Genomic DNA, 15266 nt, shown 5'->3' with positions numbered 1-15266 from the left:
CATTTTTGATGCAGGTAAGTGCAGGGTCTGCACAGAGGTTTTGGGAGGGGGAAAACGGGCCTTCTGGAACTAACTACTGGAAGTCCGGAAATAGGCCTGTTCTGGCTTCCAGAGGACCTCCAGAGCTTGGGGGAGGCCGTTTTTGCCCTCCCAGAGGGCTGAGGGAAGTCTCTGGACCCTTGGGAAGGCAAAAAATGGCCCTCCCAGAACTGCCAGAACAACAGGAGAAGGCTAAGCTGTGTAAGTCTCCTGTCTTCCCCCTCCTGAAAAGATCTTCTCCTCTTATTGGAAGAAGCTAATGTGTAACCCATATTGATATCCGATTCAACAGACATCCCAGGTAGTTTTTGGAGGAGTGGGGAAGAAAACAGAATTACCACTTTCTATCTTTGCTGGGCAACAGTCTTGGGCCTCTACAGAAAATGATCCCTGGGATTAAGTCCATTGCTTTTCATCGTTTCTTTGCGATCTTGCTGGATCAACAGAATGAAACTCCGTAGATTAATCCAATTGCACTTCTTCAGAAAAGGAGAAATCAATAGTTGTGGTTGTCTTGTTGCACAATGATTCTGGCTTTCAAAACGGGGGCATCCCAAGCCCATAAGCTTTTGAATTTTTGCTGACAGCTATAATTTACTGAAGGTTTATGAGAGAAACACAGGGGAAAAACAGGAGGTGGTTTCTGCTGACTCTGCAACTTGGAACTTTTGCCAAGCTTGAGATGAGTACATGTCAGAAGGAAATAAAATGTATCTGTTAAATCTGACTCTTGGAAAAACAGGGAACAGCTGGAGCCAGAAGTCTTGGCAGGATGTACTTCCAAAAGCAGTCAAACAGCTACATTTAAACCTTACAGAGAAAGGGCATTATCTACAAGTGGATAAAAATGAATAAAGGAGGTCAGTCTTCTTTTCCTAACTTGACACATTGGGTGAAGTTTCAGAAATACAGCAGTGGGGGTGGGGGAGAGTTTTGTTAGTGATCCTAATTTGCATTGGGGTTCCAGGCCCTAGAGCAGGGGTCTTCAAACTTGACAGCTTTAAGACTTGTGTACTTCAATTTCTAGAATTCCTCCACCAGTCATGTTAGCTCAGGAATTCTGGGAGTTGAAGTCCACAAGTCTTAAACTTGCCAAGTTCAAAGACCCTTACACTAGAGAGTAAAAACTGCAGCGGTCAGCTGCATACTATCAGTATAGAATTAAAACAGAAGAACAGCTGGGTGGAACTCTCTTACAGTGACCAGTACGATACTTACAAGATGCCCAGAAACAAAATTCAGAGACATTCCCTCACTTGTTGTGGTTCCCAGAACTGGTGTTTGGAGACATGAGTTTTAAATGAATGTCAGATCCGTGTATCTGCCAGTCTTCGATGGAAGAAGAAGGGGGGGAGTTGGTACAAGTAATCCTTTTTGATGTAACTTGAATATCTTAAATCTTATGTTGAATCTGTATAACTTGCACAGATTACAACTGGAGGACTGGAGCCAGATGTCTAGAAACTTGTCACCTCTTGGAGAGATGGCAAGAGGAGAAGGGACCATAAAAATTCCAGCTCTGAAAGATACTCCCTGGGAAACTTTCCTAAGATACGTTCCCAGAAAAGGGAGGGGGAAAATTAACATGTTGGTTCTTTGTTTGACTAAATCCACATCAGAATAAGGGGAGGGGTTCTCACTCCCTTTATCTATTACTGTATGCCTGGAAGCATCTTAGATTCTGCTTTGACTAGTACCGGGACCACTTCCTTTCAATAAAGAATTCCTTTTGAAGTACCTAGCTTTCAGAAGTTCATTCTTTTCGGTTGAAAAGTCCAGAGCTTCCAATGAATAACTTTTGCTCGATCCATTCTCCAAATGTTTACTAGGTAGCCCTCAACTTACAGCCATTAGTTTACTGAATGTTCAAAGTTACAACACTGAAAAAAACAACTTACAACCAGTCCTCACACTTATGACTGTCACGGCACACTTACAGTCACGTGATCAAAATTTGGGTGCTTGGCAATGGGCGTATATTTACAACGGTTGCAGCATTCTGACCTTCCCAACTGACATCCAACAAGCAAATTGATGTGGGAGGCTGGATTTGCTTAACAAATGCATGATTCATTTAACAACTGCAGTGAGGCAGCATAAAAAAGGTTGCAAGGTCAGGCATTTAACAACTGCCTTGCAAATTCTGGTCCCAATTGTAGTTGTAAGTTGAGGACTAACTAGATTCATTTTGGGAATCATAACATTCAGGATAGAATCCTAAATGTATTTTTTGTACATTATAATTATGGGTTGTTTTTTTTCATATTCTTTGCATTAGGTATATCTTTTCCTCCTATAGATAATTATTTGCAGATAAGAGGGGGGGAAAGAGCAGAGAACCCTTTTCTCTTTTCTCCTTCTGCTTTGCAATAACGAGTTTTGCTGCTACCCTCTTCCAGGATGTTTTTTTTTTCAACTCCCGCTGCAGTCTGCAGCTTCCTATTCCCTGAAAGCTTCTTAGCCAAATGCTAATCAGCCTGCGCCTGCTTAGTTTTGAAGCCCAGAGAAGGATCACCAATACTGCCCCCTAATGTTACTGAAAGAAAAATAGCACACAAGAGGAAATGGAGGTCGACTGGAATTTTGACTTTTCTCAAGAAGGCAAGACCAAGTATTTGTTTACTTTTGGATCTACTGTTACCCAGGAAAATTCCAGAAAAAAACATTTATGTATTTCTGAAACACACTTAGAAAAAATTAAGTCAGCAATTCCTTCCTGGGCTCCAGAGTTAAGGAGGAATAAACCCTAACATAAAACAGAATAACAGAATTGGAAGGGATCTTGGAGGTTTTCTAGTCCAACTTCCTGCTCAAGCAGGAAACCCTATATCAGGAGTGTCAAACTCGCAACGACACGTCATATGACATATCGCAACTTTCCTCCTTCACTAAAATATGGAGTGGGCGTGGCAAGCACATGATGCATCCGGCCCATGGGCCGCAAGTTTGACACCCCTGTCCTATACCATTTTAGACAAATGGTGTCCAATCTCTTTTTAAAAACCTCCAGTGTTGGAGCAAAAAAAGAAAAGAAAAGTCAAGGATAGGGTTTCTCTGAGTATTTGCAACTATTTTTCTTTTTTTTAAAGGTATTTGCAACTTTGTTTTTCCTTAGTTTCTTGCCTCTGCCCCAGTAAGCTTTTTGATAAATAACAACTTTCTTCAAAAAAAGGAAGTCAAGCGGATATTTCAGGCATTCAATTTGCTGAATTTGGAATTTAATTTAAACCAAAAAACAAGCTAAGAAACACTTTATCTCTGAATGTTGCTAAGCACTAAAGGACTTTGACTTAGAAAGAGGAAGCTCATCCAGGATTGGGAAAAGATTAAAATGAATGGACATGACAAATATGTGAATTATCAGCAAATGTTTCAAGGAGGGAGATAGAAAATATTTTCCTGCTTGGGAGTTGGGGCGGGGGACTTGCTGTAGTAAGCATTTTTATAACCATTTGGCCTCTTTCCTGAATTCACAAGCAGAAAGCAAAATGCTTCCTTTTCATTTTGAGCACATGATTACATATTTTAGGCCAGTATTTCTCAATCTTGACAAGTTTAAAGTGTGAAGATTTCAATACCCAGGCTGGGGGATTCTGGGAATTGAAATTCACATACTTTAAAGTTGCCAAGGTTGAAAAACACTGTATTAGGAATATAATACTTCAGGGGTCCTAAACTTGGCAACTGTAAGACTTGTGGACTTCAACTCCCAGAATTCTGGGAGTTGAAGTCCACAAGTCTTAAAGTTGCCAAGTTTGGGGACCTCTGCTCCAGTGTGTTGATTTCAGTTGTCATAGTTGAGATCAGAGGTGGTATTCAGCAGGTTCTGATCAGTTCTGGAAAGCTGGTAGCGGAAATTTTGAGTAGTTTGGAGAACCAGCAAATACCACCTCTGGAGATTTTACAGTATCCTTCCCCTGCCGTGCCCACAGAACCAGTAGTAAAAAAAATTTGAACCCCACCACTGGTTGAGATGCATGGACTGGGCATTTTGGAAGTTGGCTTCAAACTATGAAGAACTCTGGTATAAAAGCTGTTCTCAGAGACTATTTCCCATCTGTCTATTCTATAGAGAAATCCTATGAGTAGCACTGTTTTTGGTGGTTGGTACCTGAAATGTTTCCTATTTATATGGACTTTGCTATTGTAAATGTCACGTTGGCAAAACTGAGGTCAGACTTAGCAACTTTCCAAAGGAAAGACGAGGGACACTGATGAACTCTGAATTCATTCATTCAAGTGGTTTGCAGCCATTGCAGGAGCTGTAATTACTTCTTAAATCACCCTATCTTATTACTCCCAAAATATGATAGCAATTCCACCAGGCTGGAACCGATGTGTGTGAAAATCTAGTTAGAGGAGGAAAAACATTCATATAAACATTTACCTGGAGTAGACCAGCTCATGAGCCAGGAAAGGGTGGAGTTTCAAGTTCCTATACAAGTTCTCAGAAAATGAAATGTTAATTGGGTTGGATAAAGCAGGTTGGAGTTCTGTCAGAGTTATATTTACAACGTGGAGGGAAAACTTCATGTCCTTGGGACAGTCTGTATTATAACAACAGTATTTGTTGTATAAATTATCTATTCTACATTCTGGGCATCAGGAATTATCTGTAATGGAAACTTTGGAGTATCTTTTAATTACATTTGCAGGATATTTAATTACTAATGTGTGATAACTTGCAATTAAACATAATAAGTATAGGGTTTAGTAGGCCTTATGTTAACCTTGCTCTGCCATATATCTAAAGAATCATTATGAGAACTGGCATAATAGTTTGGAACTCCCTGTTTCAGTGCATCATATTTCCTGGAAAATTGAACACACAAAAAGGTACACATTAAGAAAGAAACAAGTTTCACTGACCTCTTATACTTAAAGGTCATCCATACAACATGCTTATTGTGATATGAAGATCCCTCATTTAGTATTTGTTGAGAAAATATCTTCATAAGGGCACCTGCATCTTGTAGGCAGACATTACTGAGATAAGCTGAAACCAGTTTGAGATGTTCCAGATGAAAATAATGTTTTGCCTGGGAAAGCAGAAGACATCCCAGCCAGCCAGTCCACAGTGCACAAAAGAGGAGGCTTAAGAATTAGCTACCATTGGCCTGGCAGGAAACTTTCCTATTCAGTCCAGCTCCTGGGCCTGGAGCTTGTTCTACAGTAGCATTTTGGCTGTGAAAGAGACTGGAACCACTTACATTTTTTCACATGTCAGGCCCTGAAGTTGAAAACCTGACTCAGGCTTAATTCTTTAATTCTTTAATCAGAATAGAGCTGGAAGGAACCTTGAAAGTCTTCAAGTCCAACCTCATGTTCAACCAGAAGATTCTGTACCATTTCAGACAAATGGCTGTCCAATCTCTCCTTAAAAACCTCCCACAACTTCTGCAAGCTATTCCATTGATTAATGGTTCTCACTGGAATTAAGTTTCTCCTTAATTCCAGGTTGGTTCTCTCTTTGATTAGTTTCCATCCATTGTTTCTTGTCCTGCCTGGTGCTTTGGAAAATAAGTTGACCCCGCCTCTTTGTAGCAGCCCCTCAAATACTGGAATACTGCTATCATGTCACCCCCTAGTCCTTCTTTTCTCTAGATTAGTCATACCTAGTTCCTGCAACCATTCTTCATATATTTTAAACTCCAGGCCTTTTTAGTTGCTCTTCTCTTGCATTTTCATTCAACCCATGTCATTGGAAGTGTGATTGAAAAGTCTCTGCTCTGGAAGTTCTGTAGTTTGCCATTGCCTCAATATATAGCCATTTTCCTTCCCTTTTCTACCATTTTTTTTTTGTGTATCCTGAGATTTTACACAATAACATTTCTCAAATGTTGGTTCTTCAACACTATCCAAATCCAGTCAACTGCACTGCAGTGATGAATACTTTCCTGCCATCTAGTGGTTATAAGGTCAATAAATGGATAGTCCTTTTTTGGGCGGGATGGTTGACAAACCCATCACATATTTTTATAGTGGGGTGGAGTGGGGCATGGGAGACAGCTGTTCCTACAGTTGTGACATTTGAATTTCAGCCAAGGGAAACTGCCAGTGACCATCATTGCAGTGTCATGTGGAGGAGCTCTATGGAGAACAGCCCACTATAGTTTATTCTAGATGTGGTTTAAGAGCATGCTAAGGAAGCAATGTGGTTTGTGCCATCAATTTCTTGAGTAGCTGTATGGCTGAGCCATCAGAATGACTGACTAGAACTCAAGGATGCTGATGTTCTTTCTCTCTATGACTGTTTTTTCTCCCAAGGAATAATTGGTTGCTCAAGAAGTCCTATACCCCACTTTGTGGAGAGAAAATTAATTAGTTAAATATGCTGTGTTATTTTGTGAGAATGAGGATTTTTTCTTTGTAATTATGTAACAACTGGTTTGGTTTCTATTTTCTTTTCTGTATGATAATTTAATCTTCATACAATCTTTGCTCTTCTAATCCAGGATTAACTATGATTAATACCATTTTAGGTCTTGGTGGTGCTATCCAAGGGTGGGATTCTACCAGTTCTCACCTATTCACTAGAACCGGTTGTTAACATTCTAAGCAGTTCAGAGAACCGGTTGTTAGAAGAAATTACTGGTCTAACCCTGTAAGGAAGGCAGGAAGGAAACATTCTGGTGTTGCTTACAGAAACTGCCTCTCCGTTAACCCTTATTACATTCTTAGCAGGACTAGACTTCCTGTCTCTGGAACTTCTCTGGAGTTTTTTCCCCTCCTTTGCTGGCACTTTGCTTGTGTGGAGTGACCATTCAAAGTTACAATGGCACTGAAAAAAGTGACTTATGACTGTTTTTCACACTTACGACTGTTGCAGCATCCCCACAGTCATGAGAGGCCAGGCGAGATGCATGCCTCGATGTGAGTGATGTTGAGTTGGCCACGCCCATTCAATAACATGACCACCAAGCCATGTCTACCCAGTCACATGACCACCAAGCCATGCCCACCACCTAAGCCACGCCCACAGAACCGGTTGTTAAAAATTTGAATCCTACCCCTGGTGCTATCAAAAGTATATTGACTCCTGGTGTTTTCAAATAATGCTTGAATCTTTGCCTGCTTCATTGGTGGCGTTTTATGGAGGATTTGGACACTTCTGCCTTCAGTCATCCCAAATTTTTCTTCTCTCTCTCCTACAACCTGCTTCCCTCCTCAAACTATGCAAGAAGAAAAAGAGTCTAATTCATTTGCTAGTGCTTGTTCTTAACTAGCCATTCTTTGGGGGATGTTTTCTAGCTAATAACAATTAATAAAAACTGTCTCAGATATTTGTCACTAGATCGAGTATCTCAGGCTAGATTAAGGATGTTTATCTTCAGAAGAAATCTTTTCTTTTTTTAAAAAAAGTAGCAACAATTATCACAATTTAATTTTAAAACAGGTGTTGACTATATTCATAAAGCAGAACATTTGTTTTTTGGTACAGAAACAAAACATTTTCATAGTAAATTAGACAACAGTTTAACATAATTTCATACAAGCCAAAGGATATTGACTCTGATGATTCAGAAGAGTGCACTATTTTTTAGGGGGGGGGGGACAATTTGTCACTTTCTGACAGATTTTTTTTTAATTTCCCAGTTTAACCTATAATCCAGATTTCCTAGTGGTCTCCTTTCCACGGGCTGATATCATTAAAAACATTTTTATTATAATTTTTTATTATTTTATACATTTTATACATTTATACATTTCTTTTCTATGTTGAGCAGTGTGGTCTCTAGGTGTCCAAGGGGTTAACATACAAATGATAACATCAATCATAACATATATTATCTTCCATTATAGTATCGATTATATAACCGTCAGAAATGTTTTTCTTTCTCCTATAAACCATATTTCACCTAACTCCACTTCTCTAACCTCAATATCTGTCATTTAACCATTTATAGAATAGTTCCCATGTTATAAAATAGTCTGAATCTTCTTTTCCTTTAATATTTCGGGTTAACCTATCCATCTCTGAATTTTTTTTATTATATCATCTGTGGGGGTTTCTGGGATTTTTCAACCTTGTGCATATGCAATCCTAGTCGTTATTAGGATGTGTAGAATTTAAAATGTTGAGGTCTACCAAGACAGTGCTGCTATTGAGAGATCTATTTTACATACAGAATGTAAACTCATTTTCAGATTTCTTTCCTGATGTTTAATGGCATCCACCCAAACTAATTTCACTGCATGTTTGTGTAAACCAAGATTGAAGAACGTTGTGTGTGCATTAATATTAACTTCATGAATGACTATGTAGGCTGATAAATACGATATAGCGGCTTTCTTTACTAAACAAAAACCGATGTCTGCCTATAACCCGAACCTCAGCAAAACACAACTCCTCCCAGAATGCATTGCACAGATGAGGGGGGGGCAAATCAGTCTCTCCCAGCATGCACTTGGCTCCACCAGTTTCCCGAGAGCGCCCTGACAGGTAAAGGAGGTCACTGGATTCGCCATTTCCGGTGCGCAATGCAGGACGGGAATGCGAGTAGCGCTATTGGCCGGTGCTTTCTCCGCTTTTCGCCGAGATAGGCGGGCAGGAAGGAAAAGCGGCGGCCGAGGCGGCTTGGTGGGGCAAAAGATTTTTCCCGGTGAGTGTTATACGGAACGGTCCGACTTTGTCGGGGTCGGCGCTCTCTCCCGGACGAGGCGGGCGTCGAAAAGGGATCGATTTAATGCGCGGTTTGATGACGTAATAACGGCTCTGGAGACGGAGCCACCGCTGGAGTTGCGCTGGTCCATGCGCCGGCTCCTGTGGACTCTTTCCCTTCGCCCCGGCCCGCTCTAGCCTCTCCCGCGCTGCCCTTTATTCTCTTTCAGAGACCCTTTCACTCCTCGGCGCCCCCCAGCGGTTAGGCCTTCCGTTTAGCCCGCTCTGAGCGCTCATTGGCTCCGTTCTCTTCCGTTCCGGGGTCCGATTGGTAGTTGTGGAGATGATTGACAGGCAGCCCCAATAGGGTCATCCCCAGTTTGGGTCCCCAAAGGTAGTCTTCCCCGCCGAGCCGAGGCTTGCGCCATCCCCAGCTGGCGTAGGCAGGATGGCTGGTGCCGGCAACTGCCGGTTAACGTACGTGCAGTGCTGTAGTTACGGCCAGGTGTGTGTCTGGGGTCAGCCAGCCATTGGGGTCTCTGTGTGATCCGTACGAGGGGAGGACAGAAGCCAAGTCCTCTTCCTCTGGTATCCCTGAACGACCAGTGTCAGAGCAAAGCTTCACGCCCGTTAGAGTTGCCACACGAAGACGAAAAGATGCAAGACCCCTAAAATACGGGAAAGAGAGAAAGCAGGAAGGGCTTGCTCATGGCTCTCTTCTGGCACTGTCCAGATGGTTGCAACTGACAGCTTTAGGACCATACATGGAAAAAAATAAAAGAAAAATATTGTATGCCCCTTCCCTTTAATTGCAATATTTAGGTGCTGTGAAGTGTAAAGCAAAGTTGGACCATACTTTTGACATGGGGCTTGAGGAACTGCCTGCCAGTTTTTGCCCATCCAGTGCGATGCAGCAGAGTGGATGTGCTCCAGGTCCCATCAACCACACAAAGTCATCTTGTGGGACTCAGAAAGTGTGCATTTTCTAGCACAGTGTTTCACCTCTGGAAGGAGATTTGCCCCTGAAATCCATGTGGCTTTCATCCTCTTGATGGTCTATAAGACCCTGAAGATTTGATTCTCCTGGCTTTTGGAAAAATCCTCTCCCTTGGTGGGGGGGTTGTGTGTGCTGAATGGCTTTGTTTTCCAGTTGGTTAGGCTTTTTATATTTCTGCTGTTTTTGCCTTGTAAGCCACACAGAGTTGTCAGAAGGTCAAGTCACTTCTAAATTTTGAAATTGAAATTGAAATACAGACATAAATAAAAATATTTTGGTATTTGAGGTGGCGGACCACAAACACATTATTGGGTGAAGAGTTTGAAGTGGTTTATTTATGCCATCATGCATTTTTTTTTGCAGTCCCTACTGTCATTTTCATCTGTGCAGAAAATGTGCCAATGATATATTCAACCAAATCCAGGAAAGCTCTGAGAGCTGCAAAAAAGGGTCTTGAATATTACCTGTAGTTTCAGAGCTATCAGTTACTCACTCTTCACATAAAGGAATTGTTAACAACCTCTGTCTGATCAATGTTTGGATGGGAAATTACCTGAGCACTTTTTAAAGAAAGATAATGATATAAATGTAGTAAATAAAGACATGCAGTTGCATGCATAATCACTGAGCAACAATTTTTGCACCATCACTTCAGGAGAGTGTTAGCAATGGGGCTAACTTTATTTTTTATTAGTGTTCATCTATACCAGGGCTGTCAAACTTGCCCATGCCCAGTTTAACGAAGGGGAAAGTCACGATATGACACATGATGACACCGTGATGATGTGAGTTTGACACTCCTGATCTATACAATTTGCAATCCAATATTTATTGAGTTTTTTTTCTGAGCCATGTTGGGGACATTACTCATAAATGGCCAATTTGGCCCTTCTTTCTTTTCCTTTGTTTTGTTGTTCCTGTTGAAAGCAAGAATATATTAAATAGAGTTCATGCATTTAATAGATGGATTTGCTTTAATTTTATCTAAGTAGTGGTAGTTAAAGATAGGAGACATCAACCTAGCCCATTCTGCAACATGTCAGAATAGCTGAAATGGAGAGGCTGAGAGAGGTGTGTTTCAAATGCCTAAGCTATCTCCACCCTAAAATATTTCCAATGATTTTATTTCATTAAAGCATTTTCATAGATTTTTGTTTTGTAAGTCCAAAATTTCAGAATAGCTTACATTTAGTCATTATATGTGAAAGACTGTCTTCCCTAGGTTCAACATTCAAAAAACATGTTAAGCTTGATTTCAAAATAGCTGACTTTCTCTTCCCCCTTATATATATATCCATGTTATAAGACTCCTGTTGTTTCCATCTGCTTCTGGGTTGAATTTTTGAACTGGTCATTTTTTTGTTTGGACTATGGCTTCAGAAGAGGGAAACTTACTTACCAAGATCTTGGTATAATGCCTTCCATTTTTTACTATTATTAAGAAGTTGTGTTTCCTGTTTGAAATTTTCATCTCTGGCAAAAATCCGTGTCTACTTTTTCCTGATCTTTTTCCTAGACAAATTTATTAACCATGGAAGCAGAAGAGACGATGGATTGTATTCAGGAATTTCCAGAACATTATAAAGTAATTTTGGACAGATTAAATGAACAGCGGGAGCAGGATCAATTTACAGACATCACTTTGATTGTGGATGGTATGTAATGATGCAAACAGAGTAAAATTAGGCACTCTTCATTCCAGGTCTATTCCACAGAAAAGTTAATCTGAAGTAACTGGTTATAAATTAAAATTGAAATTATTTAAGGAGCAATTCTCTATCACCTGTAAAGCTGGCTGAAGAGCTGTTGGATTTGGTGGAAGAGAGAGGGTGGGGAGGGAGGGGGAGAGAGAGAGGCTTCTAAAGTTCTCCTTGGAGGGTAGGAACCCTTTTTCTTACCATGATTTCCTTGCCAGTTTTCTTAGTTTTTCTTCTTGCTCTTAACTGTGCTAAAACTTGTACTTATTCATACTGCAAGCAGTAGAACAGGGAGCTCTCTCATCTCCTCTGCTAAGATGAAGCCTTTAAAAATTGGCAGTAGTTCCGTTCCAAATCTTCCATCAAACTGCTCTCAAAATTGCTATAAGATTGCTCTGTTACATGAAGTGTGTGGAGCCTGGCTCATTTAACCTAAAGATTAAAGTTTTAAAATTAATTATATACTTATCTAGGAGATATATATATAACTGTGTAGAATCAGTGTTCTCAAATTTGTAAGAGACAAATTGTGCTACCCTACAGACTATTAGTTCCTTAAAACAAATTTCAAATATCCGTAGGAGTGGCTGAAGCAAAATATAAACTCAGAGTTGAAATTTAAAATTCCTCAGCAGATCATTTGAAAGCTTTTATTTTTATCTTTCTTTTATAAAGTTGAAACAATAGCAAAACTTGTTAAGTACTTGTAAGTGTACGGAAGAGAGTTGTTGGAGAGTTTTTTTGGCAATTATGACTGGTCAACAATAGACATTGTATTATCAATTAACACAAATTTGATATTACATATTTTTTCTTACATCCATTAGTATCCAACATGGGGTTTCATATAGTATGGTGATGTTGTTTTTCATTTCCAGGTCATCATTTTAAAGCTCATAAAGCTGTTCTTGCTGCTTGCAGTCAGTTTTTCTACAAATTCTTCCAAGACTTCACTCAGGAGCCACTAGTAGAAATTGAAGGTAATTTACGGTTTCAGTCATGTACAGAAATACTAGAGGATATAAAAGGGCTCATGGCTGCTTTGGAAGCCATCCACTCTGGTAGACATCTCATCATACCAGGATTACAAAAGAAAAAAAAATCTGACTGGTTTAACTGTAGGCAACTTTTCTTTCAACACTAGTTCTTACTCCTGAATTGTGTAGTAAGTTTTAATCAATCTTGGAAGTCAACCAAATATGTAAGGCTGTTAAGACTTTTTGCCTCCCCCACCCCACCCCTCATTACCTGCTGCTCCAAACCCAATATTCTCCATTTTGGAAGTAGAAGGGAGAGAATAGTGATAAATTCAGTTGTTGCATTGGGTTGTCAACAAACTTAGAGAACACTAAAGACCAGAAGATACTGGTCCTTTTCTAGCTGTAAACTGAAAAAGAATAGAAGGATTTGTAATTCACCCTAGTTTTGATGGTGTTGCATTTTCTGATGCCTTATTCTTTTTTTGTATCTTCACTGGCTGCATTTTTAAAAAAAACTCTTGCTTGGTCGACACTAACATTGTTTATTAAGCTGTTTCTATTCTGATGCTGCTTTATATTTTATGTGAGACCACCATTAATTACTATAAACTATTCCCAGTGATTCAAATCTGTTTTCTAGATAAAATCAAAGGAGTGATCCAAAGGAGTATTCTGGCTCATGAACTAGAATCTGCCCTGTTATACTTCTGTCCCAGTCAAGTGAAACATTCTTTCTGCTTGGAGAATGTTTTTAATTTGGAAAAAAAGATAGTTATCTTTTCTGCAAATGTAGTAATTATCCTAGGAGACCATTCTTTAGTAACGCATTCATATTTTGAGTTTTAAATGTTTTGGGTAAGATTTATCAGTTTATTTGTTAAGATTTTTTAACTAATGCCAAGTTTTAGTTTATATCTACCGTGTTTCTCACATAATAAGGCCGGGCCTTATTTTTTTTTTGAGCCCTGAAAAAATGGCTAGGCCGTCTTTTCGGGGGTAACTTAATTTCCCCCCTTTCATCCTCATCTAGACCGCCCCACGGGCAGCCTCGCCACCAGCCGCTCCTAACGGGCGATCATGGCGAAGCGCAGAGAGCTCCCTACTCCCACCAAACACCTTTGCTGCAGACCCAAGACCTTTGGCACCTGCCGCTGTTGCTTTCCCTTCTGCCCATTCCGCTACCGTTTGGAGTGCCGTTGGAGCTGCTGCCACCGTTTGGAGCTGCCTCTGCCGTTTGGAGCCGCCGCCGCCGTTTGGAGTGCCGTTGGAGCTGCTGCCGCCGTTTGGAGCTACCTCTGCCGTTTGGAGCTGCCTCTGCCGTTTGGAGCCGCCGCCGCCGTTTGAAGCTGCCGCTTCCGCGTTTGGAGCACTGCCGCTGTTTGGAGCACCACCGCCACTCCAAACATGGCGGCAGCTCCAAACACGGAAGCGGCAGCTCCAAATGTGACGGCGGCACTCCAAACGGCAGCGGCAGCTCCAAATGGCGGCGGCGGCTCCACTTCCGTGTTTGGAGCCGCCGCCGCCGTTTGGGTGCCGCCGTCACGTTTGGAGCTGCCGCTTCTGTGTTTGGAGCTGCCGCCGTGTTTGGAGTGGCGGTGGTGCTCCAAACAGCGGCAGTGCTCCAAACGCGGAAGTGGCAGCTTCAAACGGCGGCGGCGGCTCCAAACGGCAAAGGCAGCTCCAAAGGGCAGAGGCAGCTCCAAACGGTGGCAGCAGCTCCAACGGCACTCCAAACGGCAGCGGCGGCTCTGCTTCTGTGTTTGGAGCTGCCTCTGCCGTTGGAGCCGCCGCCGCCGTTGGAGTGCCTCCGTCACGTTTGGTGCTGCTGCTTCCGTGTTGGAGTGGCGGTGGTACTCCAAACAGCGGCAGTGCTCCAAACGCGGAAGTGGCAGCTTCAAACGGCGGCGGTGGCTCCAAACGGCAAAGGCAGCTCCAAAGGGCAGAGGCAGCTCCAAACGGTGGCAGCAGCTCCAACGGCACTCCAAACGGCGGCGGCGGCTCCAAACGGCAGAGGCAGCTCCAAACGGCGACAGCAGCTCCAACAGCACTCCAAACGGCGGTGGCAGCTCCAACGGCACTCCAAATGGCAAGTCCCCCCACCCTTCCCCCTATTTTGCATGTTTTAAACTAGGCCTAAATTTGGGGGGAGGGGCTTAATTTGATTTTATGCCTAGAAAACATGCTGGGTCTTCCTATTGGTGGAGGCCATATTGTTGGAGAAACACGGTATACACTATTTCGTTCTTTTGGCTGCAAAATAAAAATTATCAGGTAATCCTCAGTTAACGACATTTGTTTAGCAACTGTTTGAAGTCACAATGGTGCTGAAAGAGTGGTGGTTTTACCAGTCCTCTTAAGTCCCAGCTGTTCCAATACCATTGTGTGACTGTGATTTACAATCTTACTTGTTGACTTCATACAAACAAAGTCAATGGACAGCCTCACACTCTCCCTGAGCCATGATGTGGTCGTGTTGAGCATCCTTGGCTACCCTTCACCTGGCAGGAATATTTCTTTTTTTTTTTTAAATACATTTTATTAATTATACAATTAAAACAAACCAACTACACACACACAAATGAGAAAAAAGGAAAGGAAAGAAAGCGAAGAAAATAGAAAAAATAGAAAACAATTAAACACATTCTCATCTTCAACAGTTTGTAAGATCTCTCTTTTTTTTTATAACCCTTAATTTATGCCATTTACACACACCTAATCTTTACATATCTCTGTATATCGCTGCTATGGGTTTATCCTATCCTCTTTTGCCTTATAATGTAAAATCTATCTTTGGTCAATCCATTTGTACCAGCAGTTCCAGCTATTATAGTATATTGAGGTGTCTTTATTTTTTAGTGCCAAAGTTAGTTTGTCCATTTCTGCACAACTTGAGATTTTTTGAATGATCATTTCCTCTGATGGAACCTGAGGCTGCTTCCAACATTGGGCAA

General features: G+C 41.4%; 1 protein-coding gene across 3 annotated transcripts in view; it reads left to right on the top strand.

Moving 5' to 3' along the window:
• Window positions 1–351: 351 nt before the first annotated feature.
• The window catches only part of ZBTB35 (zinc finger and BTB domain containing 35), a 29606-nt gene continuing 14691 nt past the window's right edge, over window positions 352–15266 (top strand). The window contains exons 1-3 of one of the 3 annotated variants that reach the window (XM_026666460.2): window positions 8453–8642; window positions 11155–11293; window positions 12214–12315. In XM_026666460.2, coding sequence (XP_026522245.1) covers window positions 11170–11293; window positions 12214–12315 — 226 coding nt within the window. In that variant the 5' untranslated portion in view covers window positions 8453–8642; window positions 11155–11169. Of the gene's footprint in view, window positions 900–8452; window positions 8643–11154; window positions 11294–12213; window positions 12316–15266 lie in introns of those variants that run through there. The other 2 variants (XM_087958472.1, XM_087958473.1) reach the window with 2 other exon arrangements.

This window comes from Notechis scutatus, chromosome 2 (genome assembly GCF_049901735.1).
Source record: "Notechis scutatus isolate UNSWTSFEM ecotype Mainland chromosome 2, rNotScu1.2, whole genome shotgun sequence".
Taxonomy (NCBI): Eukaryota; Metazoa; Chordata; class Lepidosauria; order Squamata; family Elapidae; genus Notechis; species Notechis scutatus.
The sequence above is the reverse complement of the archived record's forward strand: the minus strand, read 5'-3'. Positions and strand labels throughout refer to the sequence as shown.